The 16,527-nt window shown below is 35.4% G+C and overlaps 1 protein-coding gene across 4 annotated transcripts in view; it reads left to right on the top strand.

Moving 5' to 3' along the window:
• MARCHF1 (membrane associated ring-CH-type finger 1) overlaps window positions 1-16,527 on the top strand; it is a 573,636-nt gene that overhangs the window by 407,953 nt on the left and 149,156 nt on the right. For all 4 annotated transcript variants that reach the window (XM_087437465.1, XM_087437464.1, XM_087437463.1 and 1 more), the window contains exon 5: window positions 14,145-14,195. In XM_087437465.1, the coding sequence (XP_087293591.1) occupies window positions 14,145-14,195 (51 nt within the window). The remainder of the gene's footprint in view (window positions 1-14,144; window positions 14,196-16,527) is intronic.

Raw genomic sequence — 16,527 nt, forward strand, 5'->3', positions numbered from 1 at the left:
AAATCGAATCACATTTACCAGATATGATGGGCCTCCCAGAACCTGCCGCCAAATAAAGAGCCATTATAAAAGTTCAATTTTGTTCTTCCATAAAGACTTTCAGAAATCCAGTTACATAAGCACATGAATCTTCCTGGTGATAAATAATAATTTACTAACATTTTGAAGACAGCCTATATTTATATCTATCTTCTTATATTCTTGATCAAATTTCTGTACTTTACATTTTTTATGTTTGTCAAAAATTTTAGAGACTAAATTGTTCCCTGGACTATCTTATTATAAGTGGAGTTCTAGATAGTGTTGATTTTTATTCATCCCATAGAGTGTGGTTGAAAATTCATTAACTTTTTTGAATCTGCTTGTAGTCAAAGGTCTTAATGCCTTTGAACTTCTGATATTGAAGTAGAGAATTTTCAGCAGATATGCCAGCCCTTATTTTATTATATTTTATCTCTAGAGATTATTTCTATTATGAGAAATTCAAATGTCTTTAATAAATAGTCATTACTTCGTATTCCTTTTGGGCACATGTGTGCATGTCTTGGATCTCAGTGATTTCCACTGAGATTAAAGGTTAGCCCCTTCAGATTTTCCCATCTGGGTGGTTGAAATCATGTAAACACTTTATAAACCTAAAGAAGTTCAAATATTTAAAAGCTAATACCTTTGTTGGAGGAGAGTCAGCTCAAGTAGATGCCATATAGCTTATAATACTAGAATTCTGTGTAGCACTTTTAGTGGGGCTCAGGCCACTGCTCTTTCTACTTCTTTTAAAATTTTGATTCATCATCTTAAGTCAAAGTATGATTGCTTCTGACAAATCCGGACTGCTACCAAACACTCACAAATTCACACATGGAGGAGTTGGTAATAGTGTAAATACAATCCAAAATATAATATACTATGACCAAAATCAATCCAACGTTGCTTTGTGTTTGTGAGTTTATAATTTAGCCACATTTTAAAAACAGGCATAGATTTTAATTTTATAAATGCATAAAGATAAAGGCGTATTTTATTATTCACAAATGAAATGTCATATAAATTACCATCATCTCCTCCTTAGCTATTATTATCAAGAATATCTATGCTAATATCTCTCTGAAGCAAACATAGTCAGTTGTTAATGGTTCTATTTATTAAACATCTCTGATGTTCCAACCAGATGTTAGATTGGATTTAAAGAGAATTAAAATGTGATTGAAATATAGTCCCTTAGCTTGAGAAACACTTTATCAAGTAATGGTAGTAGAATAATATATATAAGCTTACCCCCAAATCAATATCATTAATAATTGCTGTTTATGTACGAGTCCCTAGAATAGTTATGTAAAAAAATTTGAGGACAGTAACATAGTTAGAACTGGGGGTAGAGGATCTCTACAAAAGTTGTTTGCATAGCAAGCAAATTTTTACTTACATTGTATGTTTATTTGGAATGGCTTCTATGTGTGTGGTGGAGAATCAAGGAGTTTATGGAAGTTGAGTAGCTAAAACCTTTTATTTTCAAGCCACTTCTATCACTCTTTATTGAAACATGTGCCAGAAATCCTGCTCAGTTCGGTACCTCTAATATTTCTAACCATTAAAAACCCAGTGAAAGAATAACATAGGTAAGAATTGAATGGGGTAGTTTCATTTTTATGAAGAAATGCTTTGTAACATATTTCTGAAACTAATTTTTCCACATTTTCAAGAAATAGATTCAGAACTTCTATTTCTAACAGATTATGCCTCTAAGTAGTAATAAAATACAGGCTGTATATAAATAAAATTTAAAGTTTACATAAAATAAAAGATTAATTATGTTACCATTTGTTTAGCCTTTATCTCCACTTTCTAATTTAATTCTCCCAACAACCTTAAGAGGACTGTGTTATTATCAGCATTCTACAGATGCATCAACAGAAGTTGCAAGTGGATAAGTAACTTGCCCAAGGTCGTGCCATAAGTGGTGTAGTTGTAATTTGTGTCCAAACATTCTGGCAAATTTACTGTTTATTAGTTATAATACTGTATTAAATAATAACTCTCGAGTGCCATTCCTAATCATTTCTTCCTGGATCCAAGACGCTGCATATGTGGAAAAATTAAATTTTATTTTGCTACCAACTCTTGTGAGGTCACTTATTTTTCCTATCCTCTATCATTTGTCTAATAATTTAGTAATAATGGGCTAGAATCCAGAAATGCTTGTCTAAAGTGTAAGTTCATTTTTTTTTTTTTTGGTGGGAAAGATCAGCCCTGAGCTAACATCCATGCCAATCCTCCCCTTTTTGCTGAGGAAGACCGGCTCTGAGCTAACATCTGTGCCCATCTTCCTCCACTTTATATGGGACGCCGCCACAGCGTGGCCTGACAAGCAGTGCATTGGTGCGCGCCTGGGATCCAAACCCGGGCCGCCAGCAGCGGAGCGCGCGCACTTAACCTATATGCCACAGGGCTGGCCCCAAATTTTTTTGTTTTTTAAAATAGCTTAAGAAGAAATTACTCTGTAGCAATGGAGAAAGATAGAGAAAGATAAAGAGAGAAAAGATATGTTGAAGGTGCTATAATAATTTAGAAACAATCTGGCTGTGATCTTTTTTCGTGCATGCATGAGATTTGCATTCATGCAAACTAAGACTGACTTTTAGGCTGTCTTCCTAAAAGAGCTCCAGGAAATGTTGCCTTAAGATTTGTAACTCCAGACTCCCTGGTGGACCAATATTATCATATAATGAGAGATTGTCAAAAATGTACCATAAATAAATGACACTGAGGGAAAGGCCTGAAACGGGCAATATCAACTTTCCTGGGACTGTGTTCTTTCTGATCCAGGTCACTGTGCCTGTTTGTTCAGCTAGGAAAATCTCATGTGTCCTCAGCTATTTTACAGAACCTGAATTTACATACCCAAGGATAAAATTTTCTCGAATTTCTTTATATATTACTGACAGAAGGAAGGAGGGAGGAAGAGTTGACTAATGGAGTGGGGGCAAGAAAAGGAGAAGTCAGGCACAAGAAGGGAACAAAGGCTTGAAGTAGCTACATCACATATAACAGAGGCTGATCCACAAGTACAGAAGGACGTATCACCAACCTTTGCATGGATCATAAATTTGCCTAAACATACGTTTGTTTGGGTTGCAAAATGTTTAAGATTTTTAAATTTTATACTTTCAGATAAGTGATATATTGTCTTGTTTCTCACAGAAACACAACTTTCTATTTTCTCATACCAAAGCCATGCACACATGTGCACACCATAAAGGTTTTAGAATTTTTTAATCCTTTTCCAGAATTATTTAAAAATCTAGCCTGAATTTTTCCTGACAATATCTTTAAAAATATGTGGTCATTAAAATACGTTTAGTAAAATGGAAGATGAAAAATGCTAATGAAAACATCCCACCATGCAGCACGTTTTTAATGGTTGGTATCTAATGTGTGGACTGTCTTATAAACATGTCTCCAAGCTTAAATTAAACCCGTAGAAGAAAACAATATAACTCTTATACAAAAAGTGGTTTGAAATCTACTTGATAGATTTTCTAGTAGCTGCAGACTGTGGTTGATAAAATTGGCTATACCTCCAGAGTAACCTTCTAAGGTCTTAATTTGATAAAAATAGCAGAAATTAATAATAATAGGGCTATACAAAGGATACTAAAGATGACTTTTATCCATGAAGGTCTAAAAAGAAACAGATGGCACTTCCAAATTGGATAATTTGGGGAGAATTGATAGTCTATTTACAACAGGAGTGAGCAGAGTATATAGAAAATACAAGGGATAGTTCAGTCCCCCCTGGCTAGAAACAGCAGAGGATGGCTACCACCCACAGGCTTGAAAAGGCAAGGAGAAGCATCATCCTCCAGAGCCCAGAGATAGAGAGGGCTTTGTGGAGAGTGCTACCTGACAAATGCTGAAACCTCAGTTGAGGGACACAGCCAGCCTCTGGTGATGTCTCAGGGAGGGGAGAATTACTCTGATGTCATTATCCTCCATTCCCATAATCTCCTACTGGGGCTCTGCATTGGTGGAATGAAATTGGTAGTCCCAGAGCAAAGGAGCCTGTGATGAGATCCACCCAGGTGTGCCTCCTGGGCACAGAGCAGTGTGGAGAAGAGTGGGACATAGGTCTGAAGGGACGAATGGAGGATGTCTAGCACACCTGTGAATATATCATTTGGAACTCAGATAGACATATGTTGTCTTTAATTATTACTAAAACTCTGAGATTCTAAGACAGAAAAAAAAAAGCCTAAAAATCAGTGAAATGTTAAGCATTTATAGAAAAAACCATCAATTAATAAGAAATGAGTCTTTATGTTTTGTTTATTGCAAAAAAATTTTTTGAAGGAAACTGATAGTAGATTTTCCTTTCGGCAATATTAAGTAAAAAGGTTATTGTGAGAGAAAGAGTATGACCAAAAGGAATTTTATACATGGATCAATAAAAGATACAAGAAGTTTTGTAAATTACGTGTCTATTTTTAGGATATTTGAAGTGCGGTGAGCTTGTTTTTAATGTGAACATAGTCATATAGGACTATGGGAATTGTGGGAACAGATAAAACTGCTTATATTTCACTCTTAAAAGGGTTTAACTGTTGTACAGTAAAAGCTTATACTGACCTGACTGTATATACTGTAAAAAAAAAAAAAAACACATGGCAGTAATCACCTTTTCACACAAGCCACTGAACTGAAATCATCACCTTCTGCATTTTAGCCGCCATTCACTGCTCCTTATTTTCTGTCTTTTCATAACTGTAAAGATGTGTGAATTAAACACAGAATCTTTTCCCTGGTGCTCTGGCAGTTTAGCTTATGATCACTTTACTATATGCTTTTTCTTTCCATCCAAATAAGACTCAGTTTGAAACATTTTCAGTACTGGAGTGTAGATTTTTTTAAAAAAATATATTTCCTTGTGTTTTCATGCTGAGAATTGCAATTACTAACTTGTTGAGAATGACATGCCATTTGGCAGCAGGCAGTCTTTCTTTTAGAAGTGTGTACATGAAGGGCATGTTTTTGCACGAACTTTTTAGGGATGGAGGGGAGATTTCCGTCACATGCTTTTTATATTCTTTATTTCCTAGCCGTTACAATTGTTTGGGCTGTCTGAATACAAATAAAGCTTTTATTCATTATCATAATTAGCAAGATTAGCAAGTTATTTCATTAAATTTGATATTTTGGAATGATATGTTTGTTATTAAGAAAATTAAGTCTTTTCAGAATGTTCTATTTAATGCAAAATTTAATAATAAATGTGACTGCTTACAAGTAAGTATCCTTTTCACTAATCTTTCTTTAACTCTACAAAATCCAAGCTTACTAATCCTAATACTCCTGGTGTATGTTTATACAGTGCTTTACAATTTGGAATATACATTTTCGAAGTTTATCATATTTGCTTCTACCGCTATTCTGTAAGGTAATCATTCACGTGTCCTTATGCTCATTTTGCAAATTCAACAAGCCAGGGCCAATGAAGGTAGATAATTTTCTTATGGTCACATGGTTAGTCATAAAGCTACAACTCTAATCCACATGTTGTAACCACAAATCCTGTGATTTTTTTCCACCAATCCTACTTGACTCAATAATTAATTCGGTGCCTTCATGTTCCAGTTACTGTACTGTCTTGGGGAATATAAACATCAAATGCTTCTTGAAGCTCTTTTTGATCACACATACACTCCTTTATGATATATAATATTTGATGAGGAAGAGTAACTTTGCCATTTTTGTTTCTTTAATTTTCATAATTTGATATTTTACCAAAAAGACTCCGAAAAACAAGTGAAACTATACCACACAAAGATGTTTAAAGAAAAAGCTAGAATATCCCCACGGGCCTGTCTGCTCACCTGTCTTCAGTCTCCCCATGCTGAGAGACTGAGGTAACCATTGTGAATAGATTGGTGTGTCAATAGCCGATACTGGATGCACATATTTTTCTCAAAAATATATATGTAAATAAACAAACATATCTAGAGCCTCTGGATACTTGTTTTTTTGTTTTGTTTTGTTTTATTTTTTTGAGGAAGATAAGCCCTGAGCTAAGATCCATGCCAATCCTCCTCTTTTTGCTGAGGAAGACTGGCCTTGGGCTAACATCTGTGCCCATCTTCCTCTACTTTATGTGGGACGCCGCCACAGCATGGCCTGACAAGCGGTGCATAGGTGCGCGCCTGGGATCCGAACCCGGGCCACCAGCAGCGGAGCATGCGCACTTAACTGCTACGCCACTGGACCGGACCCTGGATGTTTGTTTTTAAAGAAATGAAATTACCCTCTAGACATTGTTCTTTAACTCTCCTTTTTACCTTAGTAATATATCATGCATATTACCACTTGCCAATAGATAAAGATATAACTTTGTATTTGTGTTATAATTTCTGTATGCACATCACATTCATATATAATTTTACTTAAATAGGTATTCAGCGTGCTCTTTTGCTTTTTAAGATCTTTTTCTTTCCTCATCTCCTCTCTCCTTCTTTTTCTTCTTCCATTGGACTCTCTCTCTGCCCTCCCACCATCCCCTTGCCATGTTAACATACTCATGCCTATCCTTCCATAACTATTTCCATGTTCATACAGCCATATACAAATGCATATCTACACACAAATATGTGCACTCATAGACACTCATAGAGATTCTGTCCTTATATGTTTTACAAATAACCACCTTATACCGCTTCTCATTTTATTTTTCACACTCAGTCTTATCTTGTAGGAATCCCTTTATGTCAAATGGCAGAGAGCCAATTCATTCTTTTTCACAATTACATAATATTCCAAGGTGTGCTTCGACTGTAACTTATTTAATCATTTCTCTATTAATGGTGTTTTTTAATCTATTAGTCAGGGTCTATTCAGGAGAAAGAAACCAGACTTTTTGTTTTAACACAGAGAATTTGGTGCAAAGATTTATTGCCCGGCTGTAAAATATCGTTACCTAGGTAACAGAAAATCCCCCCCAAAAAAGAACACCAAGATATTTCAAATTGGAATTGCAGGTCTGGGTGAACAAAGGAAAGAAATTGGAATTATTAAAAGCTTGGAAGACGGGCCCCATGGAACTGAAACTCAGACTTTGTAAGAGGCAGCCAGCTGGCTGGTGTTGGTGTCTAAAAAGTGCAATGAGTCTGTTTCTGAAAACTGCATGTTAGAAAAACTGCACACTGTACTCAGCTGCTGCTATAGGAGGGACCTGCAGCTACCAGGGGGAAGAAGCATTTCTAGGATGATGCTCACACACACAAGAAGCAGATAAGAAACCAACAGGAAGCAAAGAGAATGGAGCAAATCCTGTGTTCCTTCTCCCACCTTCCAGTTTCCCTGTGGGACCCCCTCTTAGCAGAGCTTCAGAGGGAGCCAGGTGACAAAACAGAAATGTGGTTTTCAGAGTCCCAGCTCTGGAGTAGAATTTAGCAGGGTGGGCTTAAAGCTTTGAGACATTAACTTGACAACTGGCACATCTTTATTGCCCAGATTTTTTTTTTCAATTAAGAACAGAGCTGTCTTACATGTCCTTATTCACAAATCCTCATGTACCAGTGCTTTTATTTCTCTGCGATAGATTCCCAGGAGTGAGATTACTGCATAAAATGATGTTTTTAATTTTAACAGATGTTGCTAGATTTTTTTTCAAATGATAATGCAAAAATTCACACTTCATGTAGCAATTTTTGAGTACTCTTTCCTCTTATCCCCACCAACAACAGAGGGTATCATTCTTTTCAGTTTGTCCAGCATGGTGGGTATAAAGGAATGTCTTCTTGTTACTTTAATTTGCATTTTCCTGATTGTAATTTTAAGCATCTTTTCATATGTTTATTAATAATCTGTAGTTCCTTTTTTTGTGAATTTCTATTCCTATCTTTTGCTTAATTTTCTTTCCATTGGGTTTCTTTCTGTTGCCTTTTTCGTGAATAGAAAAAAACACTTTGAATATTATAGCAATTGAACTTTATCAGTCTTCTGTGTTATACTTATTGTTTATTCATTTTTGTATTTTTTGTATTTTTGTATTTTTTCCAGACATAATATAATCAAATATGACTTACAGCTTCTGGTTCCTGTATTAGTTATATAAATCTTCCCTACCCCAAGACTGAATGTATAGTTTAGGCTTACTTCAAAGATTTTTTTTATGTTTCAAATTTAAGACTCTGTTGCTTTTGGAGTCTATGATTGTATATGCCACTGGATATGGGTTTGACTTTTTCTTTCACATGGATAACCAGTTGTCCGGAAGCATTTATTATATCAACTATCCTTTTAATATTGACTTGAAATACCAGTTTGGTTATATGTGAAATTCTTATATCTATTTCTGGATTTTTCTATTCTAGATTTCACTGACTTTTTGGTTAATTCTTATGCCAATACCATATTGACTTAATCACAGTGACTTTTAATATGGGTAATGCCTAGCATAAGGAGATCTCCTTTTCTCATTATATTTTTGGCTATTCTAGGCATTTCTTTTTCTATATATGTTCTCTAAGATCATTTTATCTATCTCCTTTCTACTTCAAAAGACAAGAATAAACCTTATTGGAAACTTAATTGGAACTACATTCTATTTATATGTCAATTTGAAGAAGATTTATATTTTGTGAAATTATCTTCCCATCAAAGAACGGTGCTTTCATTTGTTCAGATCATGATTTGTACTCCTCAGTATACTTTATATTTTTAATGAGATTTCCTTGTTAAATTTATTCTTTAGTGTTTTATAGTTTTTGTTTTTATTATTACATTTCTGGATATTTATTGCTAGAAGACAGAAAGCTATTGATTTTGCAGTATTTCCATTTGGAGAGACTAAACTGTTATAATAAATACATCCAAAAAATGCAATGGCTCAAAGAAATACAAGTTGCTCTTTCATGACAGTTTAGAGTGTATGTTCAAATTGGCAGAGGGCCCTTCACCATGTGGTCATTCAAGGACTCAGGAGAATTCAGCTCTACTATTTTTAATATGGCTTGCTCTGATAGTCACCATCCTATCTCAGTTATGAAATCATTATGCCCTTATCCTTTTTAGGGCATAGAGACTTTTATTTACTTATCCAACTCGTCTTTGATAATTATCTATTTAAGTTTTCCTCTTGAATAGATCCTTGCAACTTTTACTTTGTTAGAATATAATTCATTTCCTCTAGGTTTTCAAATTTGTTGCAATAGCATTACATGTAGCATTCTTTTACAATTTTTCTAATCTTTTCCGTGTCTCTGGTTGTGTATCCTATCTCACTTCTTATGTATTCCTGCTGTCTCTTTCCCATAATGTCTTACAGAAAAATCATCTATTTTGTAATTATTTTCAAGGACTTGCTATAGGAAAACATTTCTTTATCCTTCTTATTTATATTCATTTAATGAGCTTTAGCTTTTATATTTTATTATTTTCTTTTTACTACGTTCTTTTATTTTGTTTTCTTACTGTGTTCTTTAATAATGAAGGCATTTACAGTTATAAAGTTTTATCTGGATATGGCTTTTGCTGTGTTCTCTAGGTCTTAGTATGATATTTTCTAGAGTTTCTGATTATAATTTTCCAGAAAGTTTTTATTTCCTTGGACCAAGCATTATCTAAAAATGTGTTAATTAATTTTCAGGTGATTAAGATTTATTAGTCACATTTCAAATTTTTATTTCTAATTTTATTGGCTCAATATCAAAAGAAGTGCCCTGTAAAATCTCTACTTGAAGATTTTTGTTAAGGTATTATTTGAGGCCAAATAAATTTTAAATGTTTTATAGACATTTAAAGGGATATTTTTTGGGGAGCTGGCCTGGTGTCCTAGTGGTTGAGTTTAGTGCGCTCCACTTTCGTGGTCCTGGTTCGGTTCCCGTGCGTGGACTTATACCATTTGTCGGAGGCCATGCTGTGATGGTGACCCACATTCAAAATAGAGGAAGATTGGCACAGACGTTAGCTCAGGGCAAATCTGCCCCAGCAAAAAAAAAAAAAAAAAATTGTTAAAAATAAATAAAAGGGTATTTTTCATTTAAAGAACATGAGAATTTTTTATATATCTATTAATCAAGTTTGTATTGCATTATTCAATTTCTCTATGTCCTTATTTATTTTCTATTTATGAGCCACATTACTTTTTTTTTTTTTAATTTTATTTATTTATTTTTCCCCCAAAGCCCCAGTAGATAGTTGTATGTCTTAGCTGCACATCCTTCTAGTTGCTGTATGTGGGACGTGGCCTCAGCATGGCCGGAGAAGTGGTGCGTCAGTGCGCGCCCGGGATCCGAACCCAGGCCACCGGTAGCGGAGCGCGCGCACTTAACCACTAAGCCACGGGGCCGGCCCAAGCCATGTTACTTTCAAAGACTTTTCTTCTATTCCAAGCTTTAATTAAGCTAGCGAAAATGGTTCCATTGTCTACTTAGAATTCTTCAGATGACCCTTAAAATTACTTTATTTTTTTTTTCCTCCTTTCAAATACTCTTGACTTTTAGCCTGGGGAGATGTAGGGGGCAGTGGCAACAAAGGAAAAACACTACAGAATAGCATCATTATCAGTGGTCTGTGTGAGATTGTCTTATTCTGGTTTCTTCACTCAGGAATAGTTTTTTCCTTCAGTTTACATAAGAAAACCTCCTTCAAGCTTCCTTACTGCCCTCTTCTGGTCAATGGTATAATATACAGAGTATTCATTTGTAGGTACATACATGTCCAGCCATATTGTGCATTCTTTAACAAAGACCATTCCCTTTTAAAAGGGCTATGTCACTTTTCTTAGATTATAACATTAAAAATACATTAAAACAGTTTAGTAATGATTTTCTCATTTGGTAATTATTTTTTCTTAGTAGTAATAAAAATCCAACCATGTTAAGTAAGATCAAATTTGAAAAACAATTATTAATTATATTAATAATAATCACAAAATAAAACTACCAATATCAGATACATTCATATCAAGGCAAAAATTAGAAGCTTCTTGAAAGTATTAAAAAGCACGTATGAAACTAGAAGTCTCTTCCTCTGCATTCTGTGAGTGATCTGTTAAGATGGATTTGCTAAAATAGCTAAGATTACTGCTTGATGATCTCATACTTTTCATGGAGACTTGTCTGGAACTTTTGTTGGTTCCAACTTTTAGTAACCTACAAGGTCACTATAATTTGGGTACCAGTAAGTTATGTTAGATTCTAAGACAGCTTCTATTTAATCTAAAGTAAAGAATTTAAACTGATCATAATGAGGTATGACAACTGTATTTGACTAATCTACAATGAAGAATATGTCATTGCAATAGTAATGGGAGAAGCCACCCAATTAATTAGTAGCAAATTGGTCAGATTGCTTTGGAAATTTTCCAAGAGAAAAAGTGCTCTGGTGCTTTGCTTCAAAAGCAAGGCAGACCAAACTGCCTTAATCCTCGTAGGTAGAGAAAAATTTGATTTTTCATTCTTAAATTTTATGTGCTGGAATCTAATCAACAATAGAGACAGCATTGCAGGGCAGAGAAACTAAGATGTTTATGTTAAAATTATGAATCTAGTAACCTATGATGATCATCATGATTTTTGAGTGAGCTCCTTGGGTGTTTCCTCTATCTGTGAATAATAATGGAAATATTATAACCTTACAGTCTATAAAATGTTTTCGTTTATAATTCATTTGGTCCTTACAACAATCCCTAAGGTATTATCTCTATTTTACAGTGAAGAAACTGAAGTTCTGGAATCTCAAACAATATACTCCCCCTAGAACTAACACACTCCCACAGGTCCAACTGCAAGTCAGTCTCTCACGCTACATCACTGCCAGCACAACAATAGTGTGCCCCACTCTGTTCCCATAGGGTAACTGGAACAGAAACAATAGAGGACTTAGCCATGGCAAAAAATTTAACCTTTGCCTTAGCTTGTTTATTTTTTTCAATGCCTAACCCTGTATTAGGAGAAAATAGAAGCAAGGGATTTCAAGTTAAAAGATCTCTTGAAGTACTGAATAATCAAGCAAATGCTTCCTCCCCATTAGAGTGGGGATGCTGGTGAAGAGAATGGGAGTTTTCCGCCTACTGTAATCTACGCTGAATTCATTCGCAATTGTGTAGGGAACCTGACCCTCCTTGTTTTTATCTGAAAACACCACAAAGTCCTATTTGGTTTGAAAAATTAAGTAATCTGGTGCCAAATTAAATTTCTTTTTTTTTTTCTTTTATAAAGTTTTATTTTTATTTATTTTTCCCCCCCAAAGCCCCAGTAGATAGTTGTATGTCATAGCTGCACATCCTTCTAGTTGCTGTATGTGGGATGCGGCCTCAGCATGGCCGGAGAAGTGGTGCATCGGTGCGCGCCCGGGATCCAAACCCCGGGCCTCCAGCAGCGGAGCGCGTGCATTTAACCGCTAAGCCACGGGGCCGGCCCCTCCAAGTTAAATTTCTATAGTACTTCTTGGTTCTTGCTGAAAGACTTTTCAATTCTAGCTCCTTAATCATGTTCTCAAATACCATGTTAATAGAGAAAACATAACAAAACAACCGCTACAGCAAAACTCCCCCCAAATCCTATTACATTATGTGGCTTATTTACTTCAGTTCTATGCAATATTGTGTCAAAAATCTTCACTGAGAAGGAAAGATGGATTGGTTTGTTTTCTAGTCTCTAGAAGAGGAGTTGAGATGTCAGTAGAAAAGTACCTCTCTCCATCACCAGAGAAAGCTAACCAAGGAAAAATGTTTGTGGGTAGCATATACATTAATCTCCAGAGGGATCATGGGGCCGTTATGAGGTGTAACTAATTGTATTGTCGTGACTCATCTCGGTCTGTAATAACATGCTCCACGGTGACATCAGGGATTGTATGAGATGGATGTGGCATGTAAAGGAAAAAGTACTGTTCGGCTGGAATTCTGCAAGCCTGTGCATGACACAGTGACAGTTTGCAGTGAATGCAGCTAGTGTTTCTTCACAATAACACGTTTGTCATATCCTGTCATCACTATGTTTCTGAAACTGCCTCTAGCAGTCATCGTGGGGCAATTTCAGACTCGCAGGTTGTTATAACAACTTAGTTCTCAAAAATGACCTCTGTCAAAACTCGCTATAGTTGTCTACTCAGGTCCACTCTGGAGCTGGGTCCAGATGCTCAGAAAATTTGAGAAGAAAGAGTCCTCAAGTATTTCAGTGGCAACATTAATCCAGATCCTTCACAAACTTTTGGTCTCCAGAACAGGTTCTTCCAACATTTTCTCTACAGAAGAAAAGATGTACTGCGATCTCTTGGTACATATAAAATGCATAATACCTATATGTTCTGATTTGTCAGTCAATTAGCCACCAGCAGATAATTGGCAGAGTGGAAAGAGCAACCAGACTAGACTAGACAGCAGGCCTCGACCTCACCCTGGCCTGGGCACAAGCGCTATGATTGCTGGGAACAGAAGGCCTCTGGGCTTTGAATGAGGGGACGGCACTCTGTAACGTCCCTTTCTACTTGAAAATTGTAGACTTTTTTTAAAAGCATCTATTCAAAAGCTTTTGTTCATGCTTCTTTTCTACTAAATTGGAAATTCTTTAAGATGCAAGGACTGTGTGTATAATTTTTTAAAACTCATTTTTAAGTTTTAAATTTTAAAATAATTTTTTAAATATTTTTAATTTAAACAATTAACTGTTTTAGATTTTTAAACTTTAAAAGTAAAATAACAGAGAAGACCAATAAAATGCAGTTTAGAAGAACATGAGTTAGATGTATGTACCATGTACCTGGTATGCAATATTTACTGAGACTGAGAACCAGAATTTACTCAGAATTTCCTGGTAGCAAAAGCAAAAGGGGAAATAATGGGCTGGCTATATTTCCATTTCTAATTTTATTTCAAAGGAACTGCACATGTTTTTCTAGAGAAATAAGCATTTCCTGGAAATAAATACTCCTAGACTAATATATACCCTGATGTTAATTGAGACATTGTCAAAAGGATGCTGACATATAAAATTTGGTAAGAGAAAGCCATCCAGTGTAAGCAATTTGTATGTCTGTCAGTCAGAACAATACTATAAAGCACCTTTACACATTGGCCTGTGCTATGCTTTCTTTTCTCAGCAGTAAAGACTATTGCTATATTTTTAATCAATGTCTCTAATTTTATTTTTCAGAATGACAAATCCCCAGGACGATCTGCAAGTCGATCAAGTAATATTTCAAAAGTAAGTGAACTATGTTCATTTCCTTAATTGTTTATTGTGTTCTATATTTTATGAGTTCAGGTAAATATTTTATAATGTTTAACCTATAATTGTTACCTTTGAGCAATACATAAATAAGACTTGTTAATGGTGTTAATGATTTTAAGCTTTTACTGTCATAAGAGGACATGATTTTACACAGCAAAAATGAGTTATTTCTTCCTCTTCAGTGTTATATGCAAAAGATAATTTGCTACTTTCAGTGTGTCATGCAAAATATGTTTTTTCTCTTATTGCACGCATTATAGAGCTGCCACATACCCAAGTTGAAACTATATCAACATTCATGGTACAGTTTCCATGAATTCAATTTTTTCAAGAGTTTGGACTCAACTATGGTGGAGTTGAACCAGGGCAGCTTTTAGAAATCAGTTTAATTTATGACATTAGTTTGGTCATATTTACTTTATAAAGTCAATAGATGAAAAAAACAAAATACTCCCTAGACTTTCTATAAATCAAAGCAAGACACCAGAGTGTTGAAAAGATTATAGCATGGGAAAGATATTCTAGATTTTTATTTTGCCTACAAAACAGAAATTAAGAGCTGTTTTCTAAAATGAAGCACTATGCCACATATAGACTTGGTGCTTGGGGAATGAAAAGTCATTTAGAGCCATTTGTCAAATTGAAAAATTATGACTTCCAAAAATATAATTCGGACAAAGGTAGATTTACCATGAATAGAACTTCCATTACAGGGCCCCTCACTCGCCAGCACCCTTCCACAGCCCTGAACTTAATTTTGTATATGTTATTTTATATTATTTTCCTTCAAGTGGGCCCCCTCAAATAGTAATAAACTATAGGCACTACAGAATGTAGATCCACTTCCAACTTAGAGAAATTTTTGTTTTGTTTTCAGAAACAAAGGTCTTTATTACTCATTGAGAAATATCAGTAGTCAGAGTATCAGCATTTTCTTAAGCTGGTTTCCAGAGGCCAGTTCTTATGAGACAATGCCAAGACCGTCAGATGACACCTGCAAACACGCTGCTTTGGTTAAAGGAGTGGAACCCTACCCTCAGGAAATCCTAATATTTTTAATAGACTGTAAGCATGCCTGTCCATTACCATATGCGATAGGGATACCATATCTCTATGTTGCAATGCTATGCACTATACCCACATCCTTAAAAAGATAGTCCAGAACAAAGCAGTCAATGTTTCAGCTTACAAGACGTGCAGAGATGCAAGACACCCATAGAGAACTGTATCTCAATATTTGGTACTGACGTTTCTAATTACCTTCAAATCTGGGTACCTTCATAAGTATTTGAGAGGCAGTGTTGCCTAGTGGTTAAGGACACTAACTCTGGAGAGAGAGGATCTGAGTGTAAGTCGCTGCTCTGTCACTTCTCATTTATGTGACCCTGAGACATTCACTTAAACTCCTGAGACATAGTTGCCTCCTCTGTGACATGAGGGTGATGATAGCAGTCACTTGAAGGTTTTCTGAAGTAGTTGTAAAATAAAACAATACCTTTCACATGTCTGTCATTTTAGTCACATCATGAAGAGCCTTGCCTGCACCCACGGAACATTGTCATCACTCTGAACTTGAATGTTAATGTTGACCTAGAAACTTGTAAACAGTTCTGACAACTCCTTTGTCACACCAAATATTGTTTCACGATCCAGGGGTGAAATCTTATCTGCATTTCCAAGCTACTGTGTCAGTTTGACATACTGCAGCTTGTTTATAACTTTTAGCCTTTTAATTTATTCTTTAAGAAATAAAAAAGTCAGGAGTGTAGTTTCCCTTCTGTGAGTTCTTTTTTCAGGCTCTGATATGTATTAATTGCATCCCTGTGTGGGAGATAATTAATGAGAAAAATGCATTATATTCAGAGAAAAATGAAAAGCTCTCTTCTTAGACAGTCGCTCCAATTGTAAAATAGCAAAGACTCAACCATAGCCCAACCGTAAGGATAAAAAGATTTCAGCGTGCGTAAGTTTATTTTCTTTAAGCCAACATAACTTTCCTTTTATTTATGTTCAGAATGACAGTCACAAATGCCAAATACGTGGTCGAGTCCTCACTACTTTCCCATTAATTACTAAGTGATAAACTCTTCATTAAGACCACATAACTTACCAAGTATGAAATGGCAAAATCCAGCAATGTTGAGTCCTTTAACTTTTTTTTGTGTATGTGAGGAAGATCAGCCCCGAGCTAACATCCATTCTAATCCTCCTCTTTTTGCTGAAGAAGACCGGCTCTGAGCTAACATCTATTGCCAATCCTCCTCCTTTTTTTTTCCCCCACAGCCCAAGCAGATAGTTGTATGTC

Source organism: Ceratotherium simum, chromosome 12, assembly GCF_057802395.1.
Source record: "Ceratotherium simum simum isolate JZ-2026a chromosome 12, ASM5780239v1, whole genome shotgun sequence".
NCBI lineage: Eukaryota > Metazoa > Chordata > Mammalia > Perissodactyla > Rhinocerotidae > Ceratotherium > Ceratotherium simum.